Below are 25,233 nucleotides of genomic sequence, written 5' to 3'. Positions count from 1 at the left end.
ACGAGAGCATGCCTGCTGCTGTCCCAGGGGCCCCCACTTGCCCTTCCCCCAGCACTGCTTTAGGACGCCCCCCTGGCCTCTTTTGGCTGTCAGCACTCCACACAACCCATGGTCCAGCGGCGTCTTCCCTGCTGCATGCACACCCTTGAAAGAACGTCATGTGGTCGTGTCTTGTTTCCAGGAAAAGCTCCAGGGGCCTCCTAACTGGAGCCTGCTTTTGTTTTCCTCTTCCCCCTCGTAGACCCGTCCTGCACGCTGTGCTCAGAGGCCCACATGCAAATCAGTGTGTGTGCGTCAGTCATAATTTCAAGACCCACATGAAACTGAGAGCTGAACCAGTATGCCCACCTTCGCTAGCAGGAAACCCCTCAGACCCCGACCTGCTGCTGTCCCTGGATGCCCTGTCCCCTCACTACTGCGAACCACTGCTCAGGGAAATGACACACATTCGAGGAGAACAGGAAGAAAGGAGCCCTCAGCTCCAGGCTTCCCAGCGTGTGCCAGCCACGGCTCAAGCCCAGCCATAAAATGCACAGGAACAGGGAGAAGCACGGACAACACAATAAAGCAAGGAGAAAATGAATGACGCCATAATACAGTCTGTTTTCATTTCGTGCAGAGAAAATTAATTTTTTAGGACATTTCACTTAACTTGGCAATATTTTACGGTTTAACCTCTGATGCCTGAAGCGCCTCTCTTTCATGCCCTTCAGCCTCAGACGGGGGAAGCCCGTTTTACGACTAGCTGTAGGTCCTGCCTCTTGGGGGATGACCAGCCTCATGGCCCAGCTCAGGGCCGTGTGCACTCAAAGGAAGGGGAGTTGCGCTGACCAGGATTCCCAGCTCATCACCTCCCGCAGGAGCACCCGCTGTAACTGTGAGTCACCCTCCTGAAGAGTGGACACATTACTTTCCAGAGCAAGGAACCGGCGTGGGCTGGTCGACCAGATGAGGCTGTGTAGGCACTCGAGGTGCTCGGCCCCCTCCAACTTGTACCCAGGGCAGCAGTGGTAGGAGATGACATCCCCACGGGGAAGGAGGTCTGCAACTCGGAGATGTTCGCGTAGCCATTGGAAGAGGCAAGAGGTCTCAGGCAGCCTGTGGCGAGGAAAAGAGGAGGGACGGTCGCACTTGGTCCCCTCTGCACCAACGAGACCCGCAAAACCCTGGCCCCCTGCCCGCCACCAAGGGCTCTTCAGCCAGACGCCCGTAACCACTTTCCTGTTCGATTCATGTCGCAGAATTTGGCGTCATGCTTGCAAACCACACAGAGAGGCCCAGGGGAAGAGGGAGGAAGTGAGGGGGGTACAGCTGGGATCAGGGAGCCCCAGACACACCTCAGAATCATCCGGGAACCTTTAAGCAACACAATCCTGGCTGCGAGCCCTAGGTCTATGCACAGCCAGGGCACCCCGAATTTTTTAAATCTCCCCAGGTGATGCTAACATGCTCCTGGGGGTGAGAAGCACTGAGGTGCTGTGCAGCAAACATACACCCCAACTGTTTCAACAATGGGGACACCTGGGGGGTCTGAGGAGGTGGCAGCAAAAACACCCTTCCCCTGCTTGGACTGTGAGGCAGGGGCCTGCGGACCCCGTGTGATGCTACGTGAAGATCAATTTGCATTTTAGGTGCACTTGACATGGTTCTCAGCCTTGAGAACTACCCAGAAAAAGGGTGTCTCAGAATACACCCCACTGGGCCCCCTCCCAAGGAGCTCCTGGTCAGGGTCTGCGCAGAGCCCAAGGACATGCACGGCAGGCATGGGGCTGGGTGTCGCAAGCCCCCACGCACACCCAGAATTCTCCATGCTGTCTGTGTTCCCACACTTCTGCTTCTGCCAAACGGAAGCTGCTTTTCCGTGTTGAAACCTGTGCCTGGGGAACATTCCCAGGGGCACAGAATCCCGTTCTGTGTGGCCCCCGCTGCGATCCTGGCATTTCCTGTCGGGGTCAGTGGTCTCACTAGAGGAAATAATGACTCTGCAGAGCTGGGGCTCTTCCCGCGGAGAACTAATTGTGTGTGAAGTAAATAACGTATAATGGAAATCCCGACTCTCCCTTCCAGTCGCCGAGCACGGATCACAGCATGCCCATGGCAGCAGGTGTCTGAGCTCTGCTCCCGAGCTGGCTTGCTTTGACATTCTGAGCCTCGAACGGCTTCATGCTCCGCCGACTGCCCTGGTCAGTGAGCTGGTACGTGGGATCGATGTTTCGGCGTGAGACCAGAGAGGCCAGGGCAGCCCTGGCATGCAGAACTTAGGGAAATGCTCCCTTTGGGGCTGACAGTGTCCCGTGCCACAGAGATCCACGGGCCTACTACCACACAGGCCACATCTGAGACACGTGGCCACATCCTTTCTCCACGGCCTGGAAGGATTTACCCGTTGAGCTGAACATGAACTGTGTTCACAGGAAAAGTGAAGTGTCGGGGAGGAGGGGGAGATTGGGACTCAGGAATAAACAGAATCCGTGACTGAGAAAAGTAAGACAAGCACGTCAACATGAACAACTGACCGTATCAGAGTCCCTAAGTGCTGTTCAAATGAGCTGGCACAAGGGACAGTGCCTGCGGCTCCTCCCAAGAAGGAGTGTCATTCCTGGCCACTCCCACAGAGAAGCTGGAGTCCCCTGAATATAAAACGGACAGACCCACAGTGAACAGCAGGTGCGTCTGGACACTGCTCTCCAAAACACAAAGTTCCCAAGGAAAACATGGCCTTGGAACATGCCCGCCTGCTTGCCTGCCCCAAAAGAAGCCAGAAGGGGTTGTAACTGCAGTAGTAAACCAGGGAAAGAGAGACATGCTCCTTGGCTGGGGACAGCCCATCCCAAGCATGGCAGCAGACACCAGGCTTTGACACAATAGCTTGGTGCAACCTCTATTTACACTTCCAGGCAATGGCGAGCCGGCTTGTCAGGCTCTCTCCCCCGGATCTGGAAGTGCAAAGAAAAGCCACAGGACAAGACGTCATGCTAAGGGCCAGTCATGCTCCCCGTGGCGCTCCGAGGTGTCAGGCCATCTAATGCCGCCAGACCCCTCACGCCCATGCCATGTTGGGCAGTCACTGCTTGGGCAGCCAGGCCCCTACCTGCCTCTGCATGGAGATGAGTTCAGGGCACAGAGCAGGGGACATGCCCTGAGGGAGGGTGGTGTGGGTGACGGTGCTATCCGGGGAAGGGCACCTTCCGAGAGCAGCCAGCCGGCTCTGGGCGACGCTCTGAGATGCAAGCGCAGGGTGGTGGACAGAGCAGAGCAGGAGGCCACACCTGAGCCCCTGATGAGGATGCAACCCTCGGGCATTTCTTAAGAAATAATAGGGACCAAAAGAACTCGTAAATAGGTGCACGGAATTTGCAAGACCTAAGAGGGAGAAATCTCTAGAAAGGGCAGGAGAACAGGGGACAGTGGGGGATGCAGGATTCATGAAGGCAGAGGGGGCTGGCATCCGAGGGAGCGTTCTTGGCCCCGGGAAGGAAAGGGACCAGTCGTTGGTAATGTTCACGTGAATATTCAGCCCAACCTCAGATCACGGTGACAACTCTCCACAGCCTCCCGAGAAGTGCCCCCAGAGCACATGTATCCCTGGAAATGTCATCTGTGCAGGCTACGTGGCACAGGGAGTTTGAGCAGAGAAGCTCACAAAGGGGTGGCCTGGCCGCCCTTGGTCCTCCCGATCCAGAGCCTCTGTTTCTGCAAAGGGCCATGTAGGACTCTTAAGCCCTCACAGAAGGAAATAATTCATTTCCGACCCCGGGGCACGCAGAGTAATATCAGAGCCTGCCAGCCATGACCTAGAGCCCAGCGCTAGCATTCGTCTCGACCGGAACACGCCAAGGCTCCGGCGCAAACAAGCCTCCTCCCCGAAGAATGAATTATGCACTGGCTTTCAAGTCACATGTCAAGAAAATAAAATCAGAATTAATGTGCACGGAAGGACTTATTTTCACAAACAGGGTCCTCCGTGTTGGCCCAGGCAAATGTTAAAAAGGCAAGAGGATTCTTATTTACTGGGTAGTTTGGATAAAATCTGAATTTGATTATTTTTCTGCTCCTCATGCATTATAAAAATGGATAACGTTAAGAAAAAATAGCCTCTGTAAAGATGCGTCTTTAATCTACCCTCACCACCACTGAAATAAGTATAAACGTTCTGCTGTTTTCATTAAAAATGCCATAGTTCATCATCGTGCTCACAGCCTGGTTACAAAATGCCTATTTCTTAAAAGACTTTTGGTTCTCGGTGTGAAGGAGAAGTCAACATGCTCAAGAACAAGGGCTCTTCTGGTCTGGGCTCTCACGGTGGGCACGAGGGGCTGTTGGGGACCGCAGGGAGGGTGTGCGGATGCCAAGGCCAGAGCCGGTGGGCCCTGCTTCCCTCCACGTCCCAGTGGAGAGACACACACGTGTTCCCAGCCCGCGCCCCTACCTTGACAGAGCGGCAGGTTGTCCCACGTCCCGTCATCACGGCACAGAGAAACCATGTTGTACAGATCAGGGTAGCGGATCTTGAATCCCTCGTGACAGGTGACGATCAGCTTGTCTCCGTGTCTGTATGTCCTGTTATGAATCTCAGCATCGTCGATTTGAGGGATACGGCAATCTGCAAAGGTGTAAAATGGACACGTTATTTTTTTAAATTTCAGCCTGTTGTGCTTCCCAGCTTGGCACAAAGCTCTTCTTTTCGGACCTGGCCTCAGGCTTCCCTGTGATAAAACGCCCTCGCACACGGACTGCTAGCCCCTGGTCTGGAGGGGACTGAGGACAAGATGTCCCAATCCAGCCATGAAAGGAGCTTCACCTCCAGCCTGGAACCCTTCACACCTCACAGTGGAGCCTCAGGCGATTTTGGAACTAAGAGAGGAAGGACAGAGCTAGGGGCTCACAATGACCTGCTAAGTGGTCCCACCCAGCCTACCGCCTCTGCCTTGGGGCAGAAGAAAAAAAAAGGCCTTGCAGAACAGTGGGGACAAGCTGGGGCCACACCGGCCGGCACCTCCCTCCTACCGGATCTGCTCCACGCGGGTAATAACATGGAAGCACATGCAACCACCAACACCACACAGCCCCCCACAGGTAGGTGACCTGCTTCTTGGAAGCAGGTGGGAGCAGAATACAGACTCGGAAAGGGTCTGTAGCCCAGCATCAGGGGCGCAGGAACAGGAAGTCCACACAGAACGTGATTGAGAGATAAAATACAGTGGATAAATTATAACCCTCCACTTCGAACATGGTCTCCTCCCAATTCCGCGTGTGTCCCCACATAACCTTGTGCAGCCATCCCCGGAGGCGTACAGAGGGGTTGCGCTCCAAGCTTCGCAAGTTTTAAAAATGAAGCAAAATCCAAGCACAGCATTTCGACAATCACAGAAACTTTCTCCAAGAGTATCTCAATGCTGTAAGACTGGGTTTCTCAGCCACTCCCGAAAGCCTTCTGAATCAGCCATATGGTTGGAATGGTGGGAGACTTGACCATGAACTGCTGGCTCTGAGGCCTGAGCCCAGGAGTCCTGAGGCTGCGGAGGGAAGGGACCCAAGCAGCCCATGGCCGGGAACACAGGTGGGTTTAAAAAGCACATCCCAGGAGTTTTGATGTAGGGTTGGGGCTGGGTTTACAGGGACCAATGAAGAATCTGACAACAGACTCTAGAAAACAGGATGACCTCTTCGCGGGGTCAAAGTCAAAGCTTGGGCGTGGCATCTGCCTTCATCTCCAGATTAGCTGGAGAGCAGGGACTGCACCCCTGCATTCTCCCACATGCCCTTGGAACTCCGGGACTCCACACGTGGCTGGCAAAGAAATGTCGAGGAAGTGCGGCCATGGAGCCCCGGGACAACCCCATCAACCCTCTGTCTGCAAATTTCAGCAGGAAGCGTCCTTGATGGAAAACTGTTGTGGTTCTAGTTCGACCTCTTATTTTTGAGTTTCAAACTGTGGAAAGGGGTTTCCAACCTCTCACGTTTAACCAAAAATTTTTCTACCAGAATAGACAAATTCCCCCAAAGTCAATGCCAGAATGATCCTGACTGGAGTCACAAGGCAAGTGACAACTTGGCACCACTGCTGCCTTCTTAATGGAAACGGGAAATCACGTTTCTCAGTAGTGCTAACGCAGGCATTACTCAGAGCAAATAAAAACACCTTTATCCAGGCGCCCCTCTGTAAAACCCCAGCTGCCAACTAACCCCATGTTGCTGATTTACGCGACAAAGCCACCGTTCCCCTGACTGGCTTCCGACTTCTCCGGGAGCTGACCCAGGTCCTTAGCAGGCAGCCAGCGTCAGTGAGTAAAGCCAGTGGACAGAAGGGACACTGCGGCCCGTGAGTGTGTGGTCACTGGCTGTGCAGAAGCAGCAGTCACTCACACAGAGTGCCCTGAACTCCTGACCAGATGCCTCTGTCCACAGCCAGGAGCTGGGGGCCACCACGGGGCACATGGCCCAAGGATCCCAGGGCACTACGGCCTCCCAAGTTCTGCTCATGATGGAGTCACCATGGGGACTGGCTGCTATGGAACAGAGACTCGCACTGACCAGGGAGCTGGGAGCAGGCACCGGAGCTATGGCCAGGAGGCCAGGAGGGCTGTGGCCCAGATAAAGGACAGAACAAAACAGACCAGCAGTAGCTTCACAGAAGTCGGCCCCCCAAAGCTGAGCTATGATCCTACCCTTGGCGTCTGGCGCCTGAGCCCCCCACCAGAGGAGGGGAGATAGGAAGACGAGCCTGGCCCAGCCAGGCCATCCTTAGCCGGACGTGACTATGCACTTCATGTCTATGGAAACAGAGAAGCCAGGATCTTTAGTGCCCCAAAACAAATACATATAATCTTCATCAGTTCTGAAGTTTCAAACAGAAATAAGAGAAATTTCCTACAGTATGAGTGCATCCCGTCAGCCAGAAGAATGTTTAAAAGCCGCTCCAAAAATGCCATTACCAAGGATGACAGATAAAGCTCCATCGGTATCTGACTCTGGCAGGAGTGGGGATGTGATCAAACCCGACACAGACAGACACAAACGGGCACTTTGGGGATACAGCTGAGAGGGTGCAAAGCTTCCACTTTGAGACATCCTTTCTCCCCAGACCACTGCATCGCTGCATCTGAGTCCTGCTCGTGTAATAGGGGATTTAATAGAAACAAGTCAAAGAGGGGATATTAAGGTGATATTACACAGTTATACCTAAGAACAAATTATTCAATGACATTAGTTAGCATAGAGCAGAGTCCTAAGGAGCAGAAAAGGCAAAGTTCTAAGAATACATACCACGACCAATATTTACTGGCCTTTTTAAATGCCAGTTATATGTGAACATGAACCTGATTCCTTCAAGTGCCAACTCTGACACCCATTCTCCCTAAAAAGTGTTTCCAGGAACATAACTACGTAATCGACCCTGGAGACACAGCATTCATATCCACACAGGAAAGGTGCTGGAAGCCTCGCTGTAAAGGATGGTGTTGGGTTTTGTTTACCCCTGCATTTATAACACCCGGTATTCATCCATCCAACCATCCATCTGTCCACTGGTGACTCGCTGAGCACCCAGCTGCAAGCGCTGGGCATGGAGAGTTAGGAATCCTACCCTCGCTGCATGGAGAAGGCCGCTAACAAGTTAGTAAATCTGCGAGGTAGAGACTAACATGCAGTGATTGCTGCTCGCATGAGGAGGAACAGGTGCTGAGGTCACAGGGACCTACCAGGGGCCCCTGGAATCTGGGTGCATGGGACAGGCACCCTGAGGAGATAATGTTTATGATGCAGGGCCACATGGCAAGGTGGCCTTATCGAGCAGATCTGGGAGAAGACAGCTTTAGGCAGAGGGAGAGTAAGTGCAAAAGCCAGAAGAACACGAGTGTCCTTAAAATCACACAGGAGGAGGGGACGCCTGGGTGGCTCAGTGGGTTAAGCCGCTGCCTTCGGCTCAGGTCATGATCTCAGGGTCCTAGGATGGATTCCCGCATCGGGCTCTGCTCAGCGGGGAGCCTGCTTCCTTCTCTCTCTCTCTGCCTGCCTGCCTCTCCATCTACTTGTGATTTCTCTCTGTCAAATAAATAAATAAAAAATCTTTAAAAAAAAAAAAACACACACACAGGAGGGGGACACCTGGCTGGCTCAGTCCCAGGGTCCTGGGATCAAGTCCCGCATCGGGCTCCTGGCTCAGTACAGTGTCTAATTCTCCCTCTGCTCCTGCACGCTCTCTCTCTGACATATAAATAATAAATAAAATCTTTTAAACACACAGACACACACAGGAGGGTCCATGTGTCTGAGACACAGTGAGCAAGGGGAGATGAAGGCCTTCTAACTTGGGGCATACTTCATTAGGTAGTTAGGACAGGACTGGCAAGAGGTTGTCTTTTAGATAAGCTCTCTGTTTCCCAGGATGATAAAACAATAGAAGGCCTTTGTCTCCAGGCAATATTCGCGGAGCCTGCGTGTTCTACTATTGCTGATATGTTCCTGAGCCTGTCTGGGTTTTAAATGCTGAGTATCTTGGGCCAAAGGATTTATCAGGGAAGTTGATCTACAAAACCAAATAAACTTTTCATTACTGAAACCTTATGGAAACCACAGCCTGCATGGGCTGCGCATAGCAGAAAATATTCATTTATTTCTAAAATCCTTTTCAAAATTTGTTTTGATTTTTCAAGAGAAAGCTTGTGTAACCTGCAAGGCTGCAAAGTTAAAGAGGAAAAACCACATGCCTGTCTCAATAAATATAGAGAAGCATCTGTATCAAGGGACACAGACTCCTACCTGCAACACAGGGAGCCACCTTCCCTACACAGCATCCACCCGAGGCCCATAGCACCCGTTCTGAATGGTGACGCTGACCATTATTAATTGAAGGATACTTGACCAACCATGCCCTCTTGCTATTAGGCATAACCACGGTGATTCCATATTTCAGAACTTCCGACAGTGCCGCCAGGGGTGTCCCCGTCTGTCCCCACACACCATGGTCACAGTACCACAGACAGTACTCCCGGGCGCATGTTCCTTCCTGCGACCCACCTCACAGCTGGAGCTCTCTCAGCCCTGCTCAGCCACCACTCCCATGTTCGTTCCAACGCTTCTCTTACTTGTTCATTTGTTTTGTTGTTGAGATTCCACCTGTCACACACACACCTGTCCTTCTCTGTGTGATTTAGTTCACTTTACTTCTTTGTTTTAATTTTGACTCTTTTAGAAAAAGACCTCAAAAATAAAAGCAGAGACCACGCATGCTCTCAGCTTGGGGAAGCCTTTGCCTATGCTCAGTGACAGTCGAGTTCGGTGCTTCGAAGACTTCCATAAACACGGTCTATGCTAATTCCGAAAAACAGTGAGCTGTCAAGGTCAGGAAAGCTCCATCCACACCCACGGTCAGGGGTGGTGGGGAGAGACGGAGCCCTTGCCCGCACCGGCACTGCCTCCCTTGCGTCAGCCCAACCTGCCGCGGAGACAGTCAGCCCCCTGCCCGCCGCCAGGTAACCTCTGAGCAGTGTTCTAAACTCACACACACCCACGCAGCATGAAGCACACAGAGCAGACACCGCCACGCTTGCCAGAGGTAGGCAGATACCGCGCCATGACGAGAGACCATAGGGTAACTGCTGGAAACAAATGCCCACTGTGCCGCCCTGTCTCCCTATCAAAACCCGCCTGGAACAGACGCGACAGTGACTGAGTGGATCTCCCGAGTACCACACGTTCCTGCCTCCACGGGCAAGTCTGAGCAGCACGTACTCTGCTTTCTCAGGCGCCGGGGCTGGGAGTGCGCGGCTGGCTAGGGACGCAGCAGTGAGCACCCCTGGTGTGACCTGAGCTGCTCTCCTGCCTCGACAGAAACCAGGACCTGGGTCGTCATTGAGGTTGAGGAGGGACACGGTGACTTGTGACACCGAGCCTCCTTTGCGCCCGGCCTGGCCACAATGCTCTCCCGCCAGCATGTGGGGTGGGCCCCTGGGCTGACGCGGCTGGTCCCCACAGCCCCACGAGCAGCCTCCACGGACGAGGGGGGCACTTTACCTTCTTGTGCACAGAAGGGCTTATCACTGGGGATCCAGCCGAGGGTTCCATTGAGATGTCTCACACACAGCCTCTTTGTAGGGCCCTGGAGCGTGAACCCGTCTTGGCAGTGAAACTGGGTGACAGACCTTTCAAGGAAAAGCCCTCCACCGGGTGTCCTGAAGCCATTCTCAGGGACACCGGAAGGTCATCGAACCCTACATTGACAGAGAGAAGAAAAGGAGCCTCTAAATATGTGCTTCCGAGGCTGGGAGCCTTCCTGCATCCGTGACGGACACTGTCACACACCGCCAACACCTAGCCACTCCAATCAGCCCAGAATGTCCGCATTCTGCCGTGTGCCACACTGGCTTCTTGCTTAGAACAGCGCCCGGAGCGTCCTCCATCCCCCGGCCGACCACAGCCCTTCATGGAGGCTCGGGGAGGAGCAGGGGAGAAGGAAGCCACACAGGGAACGACGCCGTGCAAGACGCTGCAGGGGGGTGAGGCGGGAGGGTCAGGGAGGAGGCATGGACTCTGAGCCACCCAGCAGGCCAGACGACATTTCAGGGACAGAACCAAGGATGTAGGACTGGCAGGGCTGGCATTCTCACAGGACAGGCCTGAGCCACCAACACTCGTCTCCTCCCCGGCCCTCAGCCTGGCCCCTCCCGCCAGGCCTCCTCCGGACTTCCCGAGGATCTGGGTACCTTCCAAACCTCCCAGCCACCCATTCTGTGCTCCAACTAGAGCTCAACCGCCACGGGTGCTGAGCTGGGAGCCCTCCAAGGACGAGTCACCTGTTCATCTTTGTGACTCTTTTGCAACTCTTCCCCTGGAAACCGTGAGAATGCTTCCCCGTTTCAAGAAGTATCCAGAGATGAATACAAAGTCAGCTGTGTCACAGCATCTAAGTAAATGCAGCAAAAGTAAATCTTAATAGCATAATTTAGACTTGATTAAAATGCATAAAGACCACAGATGTGGAAGTCGACGCTCTCTCCATCTGATGCCAAAACTGATATTTTCCCCCTCTTGATTAATTCGCTTGGATTACCCAATTATTCCAAAACCCTCTCACTCGGTTTCAGCTCCTACAAAACCGATAACAGTGCTAATGCCTAACATGCTTTCCACTCCAGTTTCAATACTGCTCCATAAATGTGCGACCAACACGACAGAATTACTCCAGACTGCATCCCAACATGGAGGAAAAGAACAGGCCTTCCTATAGAAAACCACCCATCAGAATAACCCGAGGGCCTCGTCTATCAACCAGAGATGGGGCACTCACACCTCATCACTGACATAAACCTCGGGGTTATTAGCTGACGGCATCCCACAAACACGTGGATAAATTACAAAGCTGATTAGTAAGTTGAAAATGGCAGGGGGGGGGGCGCCTGGATGGCCGTTGGTTAAATGTCTGCCTTGGGCTCAGGTCATGATCCTGGTGTCCTGGGATTGAGTCCCACGTCAGGCTCCCTGCTCCACGGGGAGCCTGGCTCTCCCTCTGCCTGCCCCTCCCTGTGCTCGTGCGTGTGCGTGCTCTCTCTCTGATAAATAAAATCTTTAAAAATATTTTGAAAACTACAAAATAATATGTATGTATGTATCAGCTGAAGCTTTTTAACTACACACAATTTACAGAATGTTCTTGCTGGAAGGAATCTTAAAATTCACCCAAAATAATTTCCCTCATTTTATAGCTGAGAAATCTGAGACCAAAAAGTTTAACGGAGTGTGCAGACTCACGCAGCTCTGAATGAGGGGGCCCAGGTCTGCATCTGATCGGGGAGGCCACGGTGCGGCACCCCCAACAATGGGCACCCTGACCAATGAATCTGTACCTCCGGCCACTGCCAAAACTGACCTCCAACACACACATAGGGGTCAAGGCGTTGAATAGAAGGCTCTCCTCTGGGTTAGGATGACAACATGAATTCGTTCCAACAAACTCGCATAGTCTGCCACTCTGTCATTCTTTTCTGACCGTAAGATGCAGGCACATGACCCTTCTGATGCTCTGTCCCTCCATCAGCCACCTCCAAGCATGAAGGGCAAGGCCGGCCTTAAACAGCTTCCTGCCACAGGTCAACAGGGCTGCAGGGTAAAACGAAAACAAGGAGGTGGCAGGGTACACACGCCCTCACTGTCCCACAGGTCCCCACACCCGCGTGTGGACCACTCCTTCCTTTTGCACCTTGCCCTATGCTGTCTACCCTTCCCCAGCTGCCTCTGTCCCAGGGACAGCCGTGGGAACAGGGGCATGTAGGGGCCAGGGAAGCAGGACTGGCATCATGATCAGCTTTGGGGGATGCAGCCTGAGCCCTCCAGGAGGAGCCAGGCCTATGACACGGGCCTGGGCAACCCCAGAAGGCAACGTGGCAGCCGCCAAGGATGGACAACCCAGGGTTCTCCCTGCCAGCACCACGGGAAGCCCAGGTGGCTGCCTGGCCCAAGGACCATGGAACGACTGTGGAAGGAGCACCCCAGCCAGGCAGTGAGTGGCTCTGAGGATGTCACATTTAATCTAGAAAAATGCAGGAATCTGCCACATCTGGGCCCTCTGTCTCCCCGCAGAGCCTCATCCCCAGTACAGACGTCTGGCGCAAGAGAGAAGGAGCCGACCCCCACGGCGGCTACTCCAAGATACACCAGACTCAGGTGAAAGGCATCCCCGAGCACAAGAGGTACCCAACCAGTAACTGGTGTTTGCGTCTGAGCCCAACAGACCTTTGACAGGCAGGCTTTTCTGATCTTATTTGTCCTTCATGAAACACAGGAAATCGGGGTTCCCCGTGTGATCTTTCTCATCACACCCCCAACGTCTGGCCGCCGAGTTCTAAACCCATCCACACAAGAGCTCCAGCACCAGGAGTGCCTGAAAGGGAGGGGAGGGCCTCCCTCGGGGCCTGGTGGTGGAGAGACGGAGGGGAACGTCCCGGGTGCATGCAGGAAAAGGCTGTGTCCCACTTCAGGGAGTCCTGGGGTCCTGCAAGGCTCCCCCATCTCTGGGGGCGGGCAGGCCCTGGGTTGGTGCCGTTCCGCAAATGGGGAGGGCAGCAATTCAGATCCGACCTCAGCGGCACCCCGCAACTGTTCCTTCAGCACGGCTGGCCAGCTGTGATGCTCCGGCCTCGCTACAGCAAGCCAGTGTGCTCCCTATCACCCTCCTCCCGGGAACCCTCACATGCCTGCCTGCCCCACAGCACTTCCCCAGGAGCCCCCACACAGCAGGCCCCCAAACCTCCAGCGTCGCTAGTGATCCATTCACACCACGCAAGGCTCTCAAGATCTTCTGATCATTAAATGTGGGTGATTATGAGACAATTCCCTGCATAGTTAATTTAAAAAACCACAAAATAGCATACACATCATGATCCTTGTTTTTAACATACAAAAAGCACACGTGTGTGTGGAGAAAGACAGATGCCCCAATAGGACCTGTGTTATTTGGGATTCAGGACTGATGAGCAACTTTTATAGTCTTCTTTATGCATTTCTGTGTTTTCCAAATTCTCTATGATGAACGCTTATAATCAAGAAGCCCACATTATGTTTTAATGAACCCTGGTGGGAAGGGAGTATCGGACTGGGGCGGGTAAGAGCCGGCCCAAGGGGATCTTGGCAAAGTCACTGTCTCAGAGATGGACAGAGTGAAATGGGCTCTCCCGAGGCAGCACATACGAGGACAGGCTCTGTATTGGCGGGTAGTAAATCTACCCAGGTGCCTGCAGACCACATACCTCCCTCGAGTGGTATCCCTAAATCATCTCCCCACTGGGGGAGTGGTGCTGACTCAGCTCCCCGGGCCCCCGCAGGTTTATAGGGAGCGTCCCCCGGCCACGGGCACTGAGATGCCATGGGCGTGATTGACAGGTCTCATTCCGGTATGGGGTCCTGCACGCTGAAAACCGATGGCCGCAGGCGGGGCAGGCACTGGGAGACCACGAGAGCAAAACAGATGGATGCCGGGGATAAAAGTGCTGTCTGGCCGACATCGAGAATAAACCGTTACATCCTATCCGAATTACTAAATTTCTGAAACTGTGTTATAAATATGCTGTCAGTGGGCTTAGCTGGGGAAGAAAGGAGACGGAGAAGAAACCGGGCTAATGGAACACCACCCCTTCCCAAAACAAACATCAATCTCTCTGATCTCAGCAACACACTACCTTGGAGGATGAAGGGAAATGCTACACATGATGCAGGCTGTTCTGCTCAGCCTGGGGTTGCTAATGAGCAGCTTTGCTTTCAAAAAAATCACACTCACTAAAGGGCATCGAAAGACACCCCGTTCATCACAGATTTCCACCCTCACCCACAGCGTGAAATGTTGCCTTACTGTATTACCGCAGGGATGGTGGGGGTTTGTGAACAGTCCGGGTGGGAACACAGTAATTTCAGATGAACGCAAAGGGGGAAAAAATGCAGCAGGTGTTTGTTGACTCAGAAAGAGCTCGGGGTTTGTTATTATTTTTCTTGCAAAATTTTATAAGCTCCCCAAACCTCTACGATACAGAAGCGAACTAGGCTTTCCTTCCTAGTGCCAAGATGCAGTCCATACTGTTGTCATAGGCCAGACCCCAGAACAAAGTGGGAGGAACTGCACTGAGGATGGGGGTGAACCTAAGGCTTGCACTGTTCCTCAGTGACCGTTGCTAAAACAGCAGCATCTGGGGTCTGGGATTCCGCATCTGGCTAATCTTCCCCCGGCTCACATCACCTGCTCCTTCCACCTCCTTGCTAGTATTCCAAAGACAAGCTGCAGGTGCTTCCCCTACCTGAACGGCATTATTAATTAGAGCTACCAGGCTGAGCAGGCATCCCGTGCTTCATGAACATGGTGACTGGTTCGGGTTGGGAATGCCAGTGCTCAGAATATTTCACTCTGGCCAACCCGAAAACACAGCAGGACTATGCTTACATTTCAGGGTTCTTGGGCGCTACAGGCCCCAAAAGCCCTAGCTGGAGCTGCCTGCAAATGAGGTCATCATGATCTCAAAGTTGGAGAGGAAGAAAATGAAGCAGCTGCTGTTTAATTTGTTTATGGAGCCTACAATTGGTCTCATTAGCTGGCAAATAGGACAGGCTGGGCAGGAAAGAAGCTCTGGCCTCAAGTCTGCATGCGGAAAACCAATCCACATGCAATCACTCATGGGGCTTAGGGTTGGTGTACCCAGTGGCAGCTACCTGTTCTAGCACCTCAGGGACACGTCTCCTTCAGCAAATTGCATCAGCTTCCAGAGCCTTGTTACTATCTGTAAAAAAGAGAGATCTGGAATTACCTTGCCTGTCTTGAACCTCTGGGGGTGGCAAGGGGAGCAAAGACCCCTAACTTCTCTGAAAACTCTGAAAGGCTATCCGAATGTAATTTGAGAAGGACCTGGACTGGTAAACTGAGGTCCCAGAGCAGTACGGCTAGATGCCTGGGCCCCCAATCACCCTGGTCTGCTCCCCATGTCCCCGGTCCCCGTGTCCCCAGGCGGCTGGAGAGAGGCGGGATGACAGTGTTTCCAGGATCACTGCAACTCAGAAGCACGGTATGTTACCCAGAGGCAGGCGGTGGTAGCCTGCTGACGAGGTCGAGGACCGCGGGGCCGGCCGGCGGGGGACGGGAGGATCTAGCTGAGATGGGGGCAGGCTGAGGTCTGGAAGGAGGAAAGCCCAGGCGACAGTGGCAGTGGGTGGGGGCAAGAAAGAATCTGCCTGTCCCGCCCCCCCACCCCACCCCACCCCCACCGCTATTCCTCCAGATCCCCTGAGTAGCACGTCTCTTTCTTACCCATGGTGGCCCTCAAACAGCGCCCACAAGCCGGATGACTCAGGTTGGAGATGGGCCACGGCAGAAACACCAGTCACGTGACCAGGGGTTGGTGCTTCAGTGAACCAAGCCGGCCCTCGGTGGAGGAGGGGGTGTTACAGCTGCAGCTCACCCATGTGGTCCGTGACGCAATCAACCGTTCGGAGGAGAAGCTCCCTGCCACCTCAGAGGCCCATGCGCACACTCGAGGGCACTTCCCTGCCGGGATGCACGCGGACACCCGGAAGATGAGGCTCCCGAGGACATGCGCTCCGCATCTGGGACTCTCCCTGCCATCACCCTGCCTGTGTGCTATCTAACTGACCTGTACTTACCATCAGCTGTAATCCCATCAGCTCCCCTGGGAGCCGCGGTCGTTACGGAACCTGAGGAGTGGGGGACTCCCAAACCCACAGCCAGCCTGTCAGGGCACGGACCTGGCGGCCCCCCATCGCGGGTGGCCCAGGTTTGGGGTAGGAGGACGGATAGGCGAACTAGACGGCAAACCCTGGGACCGAGCTGTTGCTCCATCGCTCCACCCTGTGACAATGAGGTCACTAACCTTCCTCTGCCCAAAGCTCAGTCTCCACATGGAGGACCACACGGAGCCACGAGGGAGGAGCAGAGTGTCCCCCTGGAACCTGGGTGGGTATTCAACAGACAGCCGCTCCACGCTGGGTAGAAACTGCCGGGCAGACATCTACATGTGGGGAGGTGCTACAGAACCTTACAGCAAGTCTTTCCCCAGGGGCTTATCAAGATCCCCCTCAGACGGACAGCAAGGCCCAGGCAGGGGGCTATGGGACCACCACTCATCTCATGTCTTCTGTGTTGGGGGTGACAGGTAAGACTCATTTGGAAAAAGTGTCTGATGCTGTATGTAGGTGTGTCTTAGAAAACAGATGTGTGTGCCAGCTCCCCAGCTCCTATGGACCCAAGAGTTCGGGTGGGAGGTCCAAGCCTGGAGAGGGATAGGCTGCTCACCAGAAGTCAGTTCTGGGTCTGAATGCAGGGCTGTGCAGCCTGGGGCCCCTCCCCACACAACCCCCCCCCCCCCCAGGCCTTGAACCCTGGCACAGGGCTGGGCTCAGAGGGCAATTCAGCCACTTTGTCAGGACAGGTGGTTCCCTCTTCACCCTGAAGCTGTTCATCTTTCTGGAGGAGGAGGAGGGCCTCCATTGTCTCCCTGGGGGGAGGGATGAAGACAGTGGCCTGGAGGGGGCTGTTTTTGCAGAGGTGGGAAAGCTGTGGGAGGGGTGTTGGTCTGGATTTATGCTTTCCCCAAAACCCCAACTTTGGGCCTGCTTCCTCTTTCCTGTTCTCTGCAGCACCTGGTACCCTCGAATTTAGGTTGGGCTGAAGAGTGAAGAAGGTGTGAGCAAAGCACATGCCATGGGGGATGGCTCACCCCAAGGCCCAGGCCTCTAGCACCTTGGTCTGATTGCTCCTGCAGGTGTTCCTGCCCCTCGCCTGCCGCAGCTTCTGCAAGCCCTCACGCTGCTCTTCGTGGCTCAGCCAACTCCTCAGTCCACCCTCTGCTTTTAAAAAACTTAGAGACTGTTTCTGCATGGTCACTTCTCTTGTTTTCAAGTGTTGTTGGGGATTTGTGTGTTTTCTTATTCCTTAATTCTCATTTTAGTAGAGTTTTGGGAAAGGAAAAAAAAAAAAAACTCTCCACGTGTTAAATCTGTCGGGTTTAGCAAAAAGCCCTAATTTCATTTTATCTTCTTGCAGAGTTATTTTTTTCTTGCATGGATGATAGTACAAGACATGTTCTGAGTGGTTTATGTGTGCAATCCCGCTGAATCCTCACACTCAACCTGGCAGGAGGTGCTGGTACTGTGGCCAACAGTTCTGCAGACACAAACTGCCACAACTGGTGACGAGCGGCAGGTCTGGGTCCTCCCACAGCAACTTTGCGTCACGGAGCATTGCAGAATAACTCAGACCAGTGCCCAAGAAGCGAATGCTCAACTCTCGGATCCAAACTACAGCCTTAAAAACAACTCCGGACCTCTGGCTGATGGACAGATACTAAGAAACCATGTGGGTTCAATGGGCCAGGAAGGCTGATGTTCAAGAACGCAGATGCCTGGAAGTTGTTATAGGGGCCAGCAGCAGGTGACATGTGATTTTTGCAAGACCTCACCAAGGTCATTTAATCCCGGTGGCGCTTGCTGGAATCCAGGTAGTATGTGTGAATATAGATGTGTCTTTTACATACATACTGTACCATTTCCTGCAGGAACATGGGTCTGTCATCAGGAATACAACAGGCTGTGCTGAGGGAGCCCAGGATTTCACGAGCCACATCCGATGTATCTTATGGCTGCTTGTAGCGTCCCCAACAAGCCCCCGCCCCCCCCCCCACAGCTGCCTGCCTCCCATCGTACCCGGCACCTGACCAGGAGGAGCCATGCTCAGAGACAGGGGAACCTGTCCCTCCATCACCAAGACTCATTTCTCTGCAGCGACCAGGCTGGGATTTCATGAAGCAAGATGCAAGCGGGCAACAGCCAGTAGGGTACAGGAGGTGGACAGCCCCTTGGGGGCTCATGAAGTGTGCTCTGGCTGCCTCATCCGAGACTTTACCACTGTCTTCAGTACACCCTGGACGGTGTCCTTCAGTGTGTGTGGGCGGTGATCTCTCTGGGAAGATGGGGAGGGCACACGCGCTCCCAGCTGGGACAGGGCATCTCAGGATCCTTGCCGGAGCCTGTTGCGGAAGCAGATGGCATCTTCCCAGCACGGCTGGGGGAGGCGCACACAGTCCTGTGAGTGGTGGCCCCGTGCAGCTTGAGCCAGCCAGGCAAGCTGTGTTAGCTCAGCCCCGAGAACCTCATCTCTGCCTCGCGCCAACCAACAGGGCCTCGGAAGTCAGCAAGGGCTTCGGGGCAGCCAGTGTGGATGACTGCCATCCCCAGGCCACGTTGCTCTTGCTCGGCCCCAGCCATGGAGTACGCAGGTTCACCTGTGGTTTTACAGCAAAGGACAGAGCGTGGCTGGTACACAAGATTGCAAAGAATAAAGAAAAAACTGAAAACTTGTGTTTGGGGCCCAGGGGACGATTACACAGGCAGGAGCAGGTCTCCTCGTGGCACTGGGAAGCCCCCTGTAGGGTCCAGAGCTAGAGCTGAGTGCTTGCTACTGTTTCCCGTCAGGGGTGGGTAGTACAGGCTCCTCTGAGTGGCTGGGATCCAAGACAAGCATGACCACGGTGTTGGTATTGGAACAGGTGGCCTGAGGGAGGGGCTGTCTCAGGGGACCTGCTGCATGGGATGCATGCGCCTTTGTTTCTCATGGTGCCTAGTCTGGGAGGGAGTGAAAGGCAGACACTCCAACACATGGCGTCATCCGTGATGCTCCCTTTGCTGTCAGAGAACCTACCGCATTTTCTCCCTGGTTGTGCTTTTTGAATGTCTTTGTTTAAAATTAAAATTTGATGAGAACTGGCAGCACCTATGGAAAGAATGAAGACACTTGGGAGCACTTGGAAGGCACGTTAAGCAGGTGTGAGAGGGCAGGCCTGCAGAGTTTCCCGTCGGAAAACTTTCAGCTCCTAAACATGAAGGGAGAACAGTGATCTGTGGCTGGTGCTTCAGGCAGAGATCTAGCCACTCAAGTTTTGGAATGCCCGTGGCTTTCCCACTGCGGGTACACTTTTACTCTGGTGGTCCTAGAGAAACCACACAACCTCCCAGCTGGGAGTGTGCTTGAGTCGAGCAGGCACAATAACAAGGCAGGTGTGGGTAGCTTTTCCAAAGAAAGACGGAAAGAGAGTTGTAGTGGCTGCAGAGAGGAGGAGTCCCTCTTCTCTGCCTTTTGTCCATCTGTCTATCCATCTATGCCCATCTTTCCATTTTTCCATCGACAACCCATCCATAGTCCACCACCGACCATCCATCTGTCTGTCCATTTGTCTATGCCCATCTTTCCATCTATGCCCTTCTTTCCATCATTCCATCGACCATCCATCTATCCACCCGTCCATCTGCCTACCGACCATCCTTCAACCATCCGTCCATCATCTCTTCACTGACCATCCCTCTGTCTATGCCATCCATCTTTCTGCCCGTCCACCGATCATCCATGCATCTGTCCATCCACCATCCATCCATAATCCATCCACTGACCATCATCCATCTATGCCCGACCATCCATCCACCATCCATTCACCCACTGACCATCCGTCCATAATCCATGCACTGACCATCCATCTGTCCCATCAGCTGTGCATCCATCCATCCATCCATACCAGTCTGTCCACCCATCTGTCCATCCACGACATCCATCCATCCATCACTAAGTCTGCTTCTGCTGGGCCCTTTCTGGCATAAAAGGCCTGAGGAGTGAACCCAGGGGAGCCTGAGGGGCGTGGGGCAGGGGCATGCATGGAACATAAGGCTGCAGGGCACAGAAAGCAAAAAGGGGAGAGATGCTGCCCCAGGAAAAGGTGATTTCTCGCAAAGGTGTTTCTGGTTTCTTGGAATGAGACTATAAATCACCAAGTCAGAACAGATAACCCATGGTTTTTCGTATGAGACTAAGAGAGCTGGGGGTAGAGTTTGCTGATAACCCCAAATTCTGTTTCCATGTGTTCCAGCCTGCCCCCGATCAAAACAGAAAGTTGGGCCTAACCCCCTTCTGCCCCCATACCCATGGGTAAGGCTCCAAATGGAAGTGAAATTCGCCCCAGACAGGGTGGTGGGCTGAACGTACATAGGAGGCATCCACAGAGGGAGACCCGAGAGCCAGGGCACGAGCCAAAGGTCACAGCTGAACTCAGCACCCAGCTCCTGCTTTCCTGGCACAACCCAGGTACACAGGGATTTGGAGACCCCGAGCTTGGAGCGTGTACTCATGCTCATGAGACCAAAGCCAAAATCCACAGAGGACTGGAACAGCAGACCCCTCTATGGCCAGGACATGCCGCGTTCTGACCGAATGGCGGAATGGTGGTGCAGTCGCAGGAGTCAGCGGGTCGACCAGCCAGGGCAATGGGGCGGGCACCAGAGGGTTAGCTGCTGGCGCAAGCTCAGTGGCACAGAATAAGTCGGGTTCGCACCAGGAACCAGGGCACGAGGAAAGGGTGGGGACTTGGCCCACGGGTGCCGAGTGGTGGGCAGCAGCAGCACTGAGCCCTTCTCTGACTCGCGCCCTGCCTCTGACGGCGGTGGGTAGCCAAAGCGAAAACACACAGGTCCACGCCAAGCAGAGGAGTCCCTGGCGTGTCCCCCCGCGGTTGACGGACTATTTAGGAACAGAGTGGGTGAATTCTCTCAGAAGGACTCCCAGCTGCGCCCTGAGCACTGAGAGGCTAGCTCAGGAGGGCTGGTGGTGGTTGTGGTCCTGACTCTGCCACATCCCTGTGACCACACACAAGTCATGGGACATCAAGATCACCGTGCCTCATCCCTACAGCACAGGACATGCGGGCACGAAGGAAGGACGAAGTGCAATGCTGGGCCCAAGAGCCCTCATAAATCCAAAGTCCAACAACCGGGGCGCGGCGGTGGGGAGGTCTTGTAAGAGTCATTGGGCTGCCGTTGTCACATCCAGGAGCAGAAGAAAATGGCAGAGCTCCTTAAAATTTTTAGAAGAACTCTCATTACTGATGACAGATGACACTACACCTGCTGTGTCCCGACCCCATTGTGACCCCATCCCATCCTGACCCCGTCCCAACCCCATCCTGACCCCATCCCGAACCTTTCCTGACCCCATCCTGACCCATTTTTGACCCCATCCCGACCCTTCCCAACCCTGTCCCATCCCAATCCCACCCCGACTCCAATCCATCTTGGGGGGAAAGGTTGCCTCTGTGGCCAAAGAGAAGGGTGGCAGCGGCTGCGAACCAGCCGCTGTCTGGTGCTTCCTCAGAGCCAGACCACAACTCACCCCTCAAGAAGACACAGTTCCGGCAAACAGGAGCTTCCAAGTGAGTAGCAGGCGTGTTAACATAGGATCTCACGGAGTCTTTATGTGTATAGCCAGCTCCCTGGGACAGTCACACAGGGGTCCCAGCCTGGGTACCAGGCCAGGAGAAGGCACACTCCTCGTGTCCTGACGCTGGCCTGGAACCCCCATCTGCCTCTTCCCGCATGCGTGGGGGCTGCCCCCTGCCATCAAGGACCCTGTGCCCCCCACAGAGTGGGCAGAGTGCGGCCGGGTCACACAGTCAGGAAGGATGCTTGCTCTTCTTTCCTTGGTGAAATTGGGACAAGCTCAACCTGTAGTTCACAGGAAAATGCACACGTCGACAAAGCTTCATGTACATTTTGAGTTGTTTTCTCTAGAAATCTGTAGAACCTTTGTAACCTGCAAAATTCATCTCATCGTCACTGTGAACATGTTTCTATTAGAGTCAGGTCTTCTCTGAATTTTCTTTCATGGCTCCATTTGATCCATTGATAGTATTATTTAGGAATCCTCTTATTTTGGGAAGTTGTTTATTGATTTTTTTTTTTTTTTTACTAAAATCTGGCATGCGGGAGGGTGGGGAAGATAGGAGAGAGGGAACTTAGAATAGCAGCTTTCAGCCCCATCCTGGTCGGGGACAACCAACGGAAGCAGGCACTCAGGCTCCTTCCCCCGTGATAGAATGAAGGCAGAGGACTTCACAGGCCCATCTCAACTGGGTAGAGGGAGGACTGATGCCGGGGACTGTGCTGACCTGGGGGCAGGTGCGCCGTGATGAGAACAGCGTGTGCAGTCCCACTGTGCCACAGGGCTCTGCTGCGGCCCATCGCTGCCTCTTCGCTTCGTCACGTGGAGGTGGTGTTCCAACCCTGCACTCCAAGTGCTGGTGAGTCGTCTGGGGAGGGAAACCCAGATGTCCTCAGGGTGGCAGGCACAGTAAGCTGGGTTGGAGCTCCTCTTCCCAGAGGCTCTGCCCCGTGGCCACCAGGCGTCCTGCTGGCATCCAGGGCGTGAGTCTGTCACTGGTGAACGCTTGGGAGTGTGTGTGAGGTCCCCCGTCAAAGCTGCCTGCTACTGCCCTACCCGGAGTCTCAGCCTTGTGCTCCTGCCCATCCCCAGCCTGTCTCCTCTCCCTGCACACCCTGGACTCCCTGGCCCACCGCCCTCAGCTGCCTTACGTGGCCACGTTGGCTCCCTTTACGCCGCATGGCAGCCGAGAGCCCCACCATCACTGCAGCATTTCCCTTCCGTGGCCGACGTGAGCTGGCAATGCCAAGGGACCAGGGTCTCCGACAGATGCAAGGTGGTAGTGCCCTCAGCCGTGTCTCCTCAGGGCCCTTCCCCAGCAAGGAGACCTGTCCACTCCCCTGGCTGTCGTGGCAGGTGGTGCCTTCATCTCCAGACCTCCTTCCCTCTCTTGGCCTTCCTGGGGCTGCGTTCCTTGGCCCTGGGGACAGGCCAGACTGCAGGGAGCATGATTATTAGGGAATGAAAATACATCCTCTTAATACTTTCAAATTATCAGTCCCATTGCACAAACATAAATGAAACATGGTCTGTGTCCATGGAAATCCTGCTCCAGTCAAGGAGAGAGATTCACAGCCAGAGAGTCACAACATGTGAGACACACACAGCTCCATCATGGCCCTGCATTCCTCCCACACGTGTGCACATACACACGCACATGTACATCCAGGCCTCACACTCCTGACCACACACGTGCACACACAAACCACACGTGCACAGACACACCCAAGCCCCACACTCCTGACCATGTGCGCACACACGCACATACATACCCAGGGCCTGCACTCTCGACTGCACATACACAAACACACACAGACGCCCTGGACTCATGACCACACATATGCACACACACACACCCAAGCCCCACACTCCTGACCATGCATGCACACAACATGCACACACACACACCCAGGCCCTGTACTCCTGACTGCACACACATGCACACACACACCCAGGCCATGCACTCTTGACTGCACACACCCATGCACACACACCAAGGCCCCATACTCGTAACCGCACACACGGAGGCACGCACACACACACACACGCACACACACACAACAGGTCTCGCAATCCTGACCACAAACACATGCACATGCACGCATAGGCCCTACACTCCGGACAGCACACGGACACACACACACACACCTAGACCCTGCACTCCAGAACACACACACACACAGACACACACATACACTCAGGCCCCGCACTCCTGACCTCACGCACACACATGCACACACACCCAGGTCCTGCACTCCAGACCGCACATGCACACACACCCAGTCCTGGCACTCCTGACCACATGCACCCACACATACACGCACGCATCCCTGGCCATCTACCTTCCTAACTGCCTGCCTTACAGCATCTCCCAGCTTCTATCTTGCATCAGTTATTTGCCTACAGATTTTAGCTTCTAATAAGGAAGGAGCCTCACCTGTTCTGTGGCATGTCCTAGGTTTATTAATTTAAAAGAAACATGCTAAGTCCTTCCTGTGTCCCAAGCTCTGTACCTGAGACCGAAGTTATAAAGATAAATGGAACAGTGAATTCTTAGAAGCTCCCAGTCCAGATAATGTTCAATGCAGAATCCAAGAGGTCTTAGATTAGAAAGAATTATCTTTTATTTCCGCTCGTCCCCTGGTGAAGAGCAGCGTTCCCTCTCCTCGGGAAGGCAGAAGTGATGCTAGAAGTCCCTGCGACTTTGTCGGCAGCAGAAGTCATGGGTATATTCATACCATTTGTTGTTCTCAAAATATCATCTATGCACATCTTTCCTGTGAAATTAGGGCACTCATTAGACCCAGTGGTAAATCTCATTTCTTGATGTGTTAATAAAGACTCACACACGTCATGTCACAGATCAGTTCTTACAAATATTTTAATAACCCTATGTCTCTGCGTTTTATGTTATACGTAAGAATGTTCTGGGGGCACCTGGCTAGCTCATTAGGTGACTGCCTTCAGCTCGGGTCATGATCCTGCAGTCCCAGAATTGAGTCCTGCGTCAGGCTCCCTGTTCAGCAGGGAGTCTGCTTCTCCCTTTGACACTCCCCTTTCTCATGTTCTCTCTCTCTCTCTCAAATAAATAAAAGAAATCTTAAAAAAAAGAAAATTTCTATCAATGGGTCCACCACCTTCAGCAGAACGCCACAGGGAAGGACCCACAGCACAGAAGGATTTAGAATGCCTGGTCTGGTTGGATCGACAGACACACACTAAATAATTACAGCAGCTCAGCAGGCATGGCAGGGGACGTGAGCGTGGCGTTCGGAGGCACCGAGTGCAAGTCTCTGCCCTGCACAGGGAAGTCGGAGGTCTTCCCAGAAGACACAAGGGAGCTGGGACCGGACGAAGTCAGTGCGTATAGCCATAGACCCAGGCAGGGTTCTGAGTACCTCATGTATCATATCTCTGAACCCTCCTATCAGCCCTGGAAAGCAAGCACCTTATCATTCCTCTGACAGAGTAGGACACTGCAGCCCTGA

At 53.8% G+C, this 25,233-nt stretch overlaps 1 protein-coding gene across 1 annotated transcript in view; it reads right to left on the bottom strand.

Moving 5' to 3' along the window:
• LOC309857808 (uncharacterized protein) overlaps nt 1-10,189 on the bottom strand; it is a 36,487-nt gene extending 26,298 nt beyond the window's left edge. The window contains exons 1-3 of the mRNA XM_082750578.1: nt 10,015-10,189; nt 4,430-4,603; nt 911-1,098 (exon numbers count right to left, since the gene is read on the bottom strand). Coding sequence (XP_082606704.1) covers nt 911-1,098; nt 4,430-4,484 — 243 coding nt within the window. The 5' untranslated portion in view covers nt 4,485-4,603; nt 10,015-10,189. The remainder of the gene's footprint in view (nt 1-910; nt 1,099-4,429; nt 4,604-10,014) is intronic.
• Nucleotides 10,190-25,233: the final 15,044 nt, after the last annotated feature.

Source organism: Mustela nivalis (genome assembly GCF_964662115.1).
Source record: "Mustela nivalis genome assembly, contig: HAP1_SCAFFOLD_1303, whole genome shotgun sequence".
Classification (NCBI taxonomy): domain Eukaryota; kingdom Metazoa; phylum Chordata; class Mammalia; order Carnivora; family Mustelidae; genus Mustela; species Mustela nivalis.
The sequence above is the reverse complement of the archived record's forward strand: the minus strand, read 5'-3'. Positions and strand labels throughout refer to the sequence as shown.